Source organism: Galeopterus variegatus, unplaced genomic scaffold, assembly GCF_000696425.1.
Source record: "Galeopterus variegatus unplaced genomic scaffold, G_variegatus-3.0.2 Scaffold3817, whole genome shotgun sequence".
NCBI lineage: Eukaryota > Metazoa > Chordata > Mammalia > Dermoptera > Cynocephalidae > Galeopterus > Galeopterus variegatus.
In genome coordinates, this window is record NW_007729928.1 from 96,383 (window position 1) to 101,027 (window position 4,645).

Genomic DNA, 4,645 nt, shown 5'->3' on the forward strand with positions numbered 1-4,645 from the left:
AAGTAAAGGAATAAGTCAATATTCGTGTCACTGTTCAAGGTAATAAATAGATGTAATAATCATGGTAACAACAGAGAAGTTACCAGGAGCATATTTTCTTAAATAACACGGGGTTTTTTGCTCTAGTTGGATAAAATGTCTGTTTCTGTAATTAATAGTCTTTTATACACCTCAGTGGTAATTGAGACCCTACCTGATGGTATCCTATCATAATTTTACTTAACTTTTAAAATATGATAATACCCTGTGCCAGACATTGAGGGTATATTTCTAGGGTCTGGATGAAAGCGAAGGATTACTCACTCAAAATTAGAAGTTAAAATAATGAACCTAATGTAAAACAAACCCTATTATATTTAAGATAACAAATATCCCGAAGCAACACCCAGGGATGTCAGACATTAATTATTTTTTTAAATCACCCAATTATACATAATTTTACGCTAATCTAAATGATGCCATTTTTCTTTTGGCATACACAACTCAAATAGAAACACCCCAATAATTGTATATAAAAGCCCAAAGAAACCTATGGCACATGATATTCTGTTCTTCTTTGACATTACAGCTACCTACAGATAAAGCAAGTGTTTCTCATAACACCATGTCTCTCCAATTTGCTGGTGGATCCAGGCATGTCTGTTTACGGTCTGGAACTGGATCTGTCAGACCACCCAATGGAGGCTCAGGCTTTGCAGGCAGCAATGCACGTGGAAGCTCTGTTGCTGGAAGTGGATTTTCCTGTGCCTTGGGAGGGGGCTTGGGCAGTGTTCCCAGTGGGAGCCATGCTGGTAGTGGCCTTGGAAATGCTGTTTGTCTTGGCTTTGCTGGAAGTGAAGGGGGACTCCTCTCTGGGAATGAGAAGGTAACCATGCAAAATCTTAATGATCGCTTGGCATCCTACCTGGATAACGTGCGAGCTCTGGAGGAGGCAAATGCTGAATTAGAGAGAAAAATCAAGGGATGGTATGAAAAATACGGACCTGGATCTTGCCGTGGACTTGATCATGACTATAGCAGATATCACCTAACAATGGAAGATCTTAAGAATAAGGTGAGAAATCACAAATTTGGAATTATTTAAAGTATTTAAAACTATGAAATACCTGGCAAAAGACATACAAGAAACTCTTCATGACTGTTATCTGTAACTAGCATGCATTTATTTATTATGTATTTTGATAAATAATTTTTCCTATTACTCAAAAATAGACAGGGGCTGGCCAGTTAGCTCAGTTGGTTAGAGCATGGTGCTGATAATACCAAGGTGTAAGTTTTGATCCCTGTGCCAAACAGTTGCCAAAAAAAAAAAAAGTCAAAAATAAGCACTAGGATTCACAAATTTCAATGTGGTTAAAACGTTATTAGTCTCATTGCTTATTCTGAAATATATTCAGAGATAAGAAAAAATTACATTCTGAAAGTTAAATAACTAAATGAGGATAAATAAAACTATATCTCTAATTTTTAAAGATTAAATTTTAAGTATTTTCATTATTACATAGGAGGTAAGATTTTTATGCAAAAGATTAATGGTGTAACATTTTTTACTTTCTTAAAGAATAAGTTACAAAAGCAAACTTATTTGTTGTGTTTGCCCTTTTGATTTCTTCTAGATTATCTCTACTACTACTGCCAATGCTAATGTCATTCTGCAGATTGATAATGCTAGACTGGCTGTTGATGATTTCCGGCTAAAGTAAGTGATAGAAAATAATTAAGCTCTAGAAAAAAGTTTTCTATTTAATTTGTTAAATGAAATTTCAGTTTTATCCCAAGTACAATAAACTATAACCTAAAAGATCGCAGAAAGCAACTTAATATTTAGGTTGTAATACTACAATCAACTAGATTTACAATTTATACATTTTTATTACATTATTGGGAGAAAATACCAATGTATTTCTAAGCCTGTCTAGAATTCTAGAAGAGTGCCAAACAGAGTAAATGCTCAGTAAGTATTTGTTGACTAAGTAAAAATATTAACTAAGATAAAATTCTAAAATTGCATATTTTTAATTAATTGACATATGCTACTGAGATTTGCGATAAAAATAACTGACAATTATCCTGCATAGAACTCAGTGGGGGAAACGGGGGAGGGCTTTCTTTGTATATTTTTATAATATTTAGAATCCTAATTCAATTTCTAATTTTCAGTTTAAAACAATTGGTTTTATTTTTCCATTTCTTGAGATAGACTAACTTGCACTAAAATTTATTTCAATGACCCCCAAGGTATGAAAGCGAGCTTGCGCTTCACCAAAACGTAGAGGCGGACATCAACGGATTACGGCGAGTCCTGGACGAGCTGACCCTCTGCAGGACCGACCAGGAGCTGCAGTACGAGTCGCTGAGTGAGGAAATAACGTATCTCAAGAAGAACCACGAAGAGGTAGGAGAAGCTTTACTTCTCGTCAAATCACAGTTCTGTACGTCTTAAATACTTGGGAGAGGAGGAGTAAAAATTACAGTAGTTATGCATGCTGATTGCAAGAATTCATTTATGTCAAAGGATATAAAGAGAAAATTCTGTTTCTCTCACTCTGCCCTTCTAATCCTATCCCCAAGGTAATAAATGTTAATAATTTGATCTGTATTTTTCCATTCTTAGGCTGATACAATATTCTATCTATTTGAAAATAATGGATTACTTTTGCATGAATACAATCACCTTTCTTTCTACTAGATTATTTTTTTCATTCATATAGGTCTATTTTGAGGTCAATCTTGTCACAAAAGAGCTCTCTGACTAGGAAAAGATTTGGTGTTTTTCTCCACTTAATGAGCCTGGGTTAACTTTAATGTTGAACCCTGCATAATAATAAACCCATTATTTGACACAGAATACCAGGCAGCTTCAATCCCCTGGGGGGGAAAAAAAAAGATTGTCCCAAAAGTAATTGCAAAAATTTTTATAAAACACCATGTGACAGGAAGTACCTGATTTTTGGTTTGAATAGGCTAAAACAAAAAATCTACTTCCCCCAAATGAGAAAATTATGGAAAAGGGAAAGAAAAAGAAAATTAGAAAAGAAAAAAATCAAAACAAAAGAAATTAGAGAGGGAAGAGACTCAGAGCAGAGCACTGAGGAGTCAGACCACCAGAGTGTCCCAGCTGGAGAGGGAAGAGCCGTCCTGCTCGTAGAGAATGTCAGGAACGGAAACAGGCCCAGAGAAGAAGGGAAGAAATGGCAGCCTCAGCAGCCCAGCTGGCTGGGGGCAGGAAGGGTAAGGCAGGGATCACAGCACGATTCACTGTCCCCCTTAAAGAAGATGCACCAACTAAAAGAAGGTAGTTTTGAATGCACTGGGAGTAAGAACAAAAAGCCACTCACATCTCAACATCCCCTGAGAGTGTTGTATTTACTCCCTGTGACCAGTGCCCCTAGGGGTACGCCGAGCAATTCAATTTTCAAACTTTTGTAGCAGCAAGAATTTTTCTTCACATGAATCTTACACAAGATTTCTTGGGCAACGTAAATTGTTCACTCTTGGTGGACAGTGGAAAGTCACTGATCTGGGCTCATAAAAAGAGAGGTTAAGAAAGCAGAGATAGGGCCGGCCCGGTGGTGCACTGGATAAGTGCGCTGCTTGGGAAGCGTGGCGGCGCTCCCGCCCGAGGGTTCGGATCCCACATACATACGGGTTCCCGCTCACTGGCTGAGCGAGGCACGGGAGCAACACCGAGGGTTGCAGTCCCGTTGCACGTAAATTGTTCACTCTTGGTGGACAGTGGAAAGTCACTGATCTGGGCTCATAAAAAGAGAGGTTAAGAAAGCAGAGATACCAATTGCTCAAAAGCTATTAAAATGGAAAAAGGTCAGCTATCTAAAGAAATAAGGTCAGGTCATTGACATGCTTATTTGTCCACAAATCCCTTCTATGACTCGGTCAGACAGGTTAACTATTTGACCCGGGATATATCCCAGAACAGAAAGGCTGTGCAGTGTAGCTGCTGACAGCAGACACTCTGGAACCACAGTGCCATGTTCAAAGCCCACGTTCAAGTCCCAGCCCTTTCCAGTACCATGTACTTGAAGCGTGTTACTTTACCTGTCTGTGTCTCGGTTTCCTAATCTAATAATAGCACCCACCACAGAGAGATGTTAAAAGGCTTGAATGAGTTAATATATGTAACGTGTTTGGAACAGTGCCTGACATCTAATAATCACGCAATAAATAATAGCTGTTGTCCCTAAAATAAAAGCTCATAAGGGGGGATGGAGGGGATTTTTATTTGTTTTTTCCACTGCTCTATTCTCATCAACTGACATTTAGTAAACAACTATGTGTTGAATAACTCTCTGGTCTTTATAGCCCCTTCTTATTCAAAAGAATAGAAAACTTCTCTTGCTTGCTGTAACTGTTTCTGCTGGTGGTGATGGTGGTGGTTCTAATGAGCAAATAACTAATTGAATAATTAGGTAATTGGCATGAACATAGATGGAATAAGTCAATTACAATTTTTTGTGCCATACAATGTACAATTGATCACAAACCGAGACACAGAGTCTCACCTTTGAACACTCTTCTCGGACCGCGTGTGAACATACAATGCCCCTAGAGTCGCACTCGTGTTTCCCTCCAGGAGATGCAGGTTCTGCAGTGCGCGGCTGGAGGTAACGTGAACGTGGAGATGAAC

At 38.3% G+C, this 4,645-nt stretch overlaps 1 protein-coding gene across 1 annotated transcript in view; it reads left to right on the forward strand.

Moving 5' to 3' along the window:
• The first annotated feature begins 538 nt into the window (after positions 1-538).
• Positions 539-4,645, forward strand: part of KRT28 (keratin 28) — a 9,323-nt gene continuing 5,216 nt past the window's right edge. The window contains exons 1-4 of the mRNA XM_008586064.1: positions 539-1,054; positions 1,617-1,699; positions 2,239-2,395; positions 4,592-4,645. Of these exons, the coding sequence (XP_008584286.1) occupies positions 539-1,054; positions 1,617-1,699; positions 2,239-2,395; positions 4,592-4,645 (810 nt within the window). The remainder of the gene's footprint in view (positions 1,055-1,616; positions 1,700-2,238; positions 2,396-4,591) is intronic.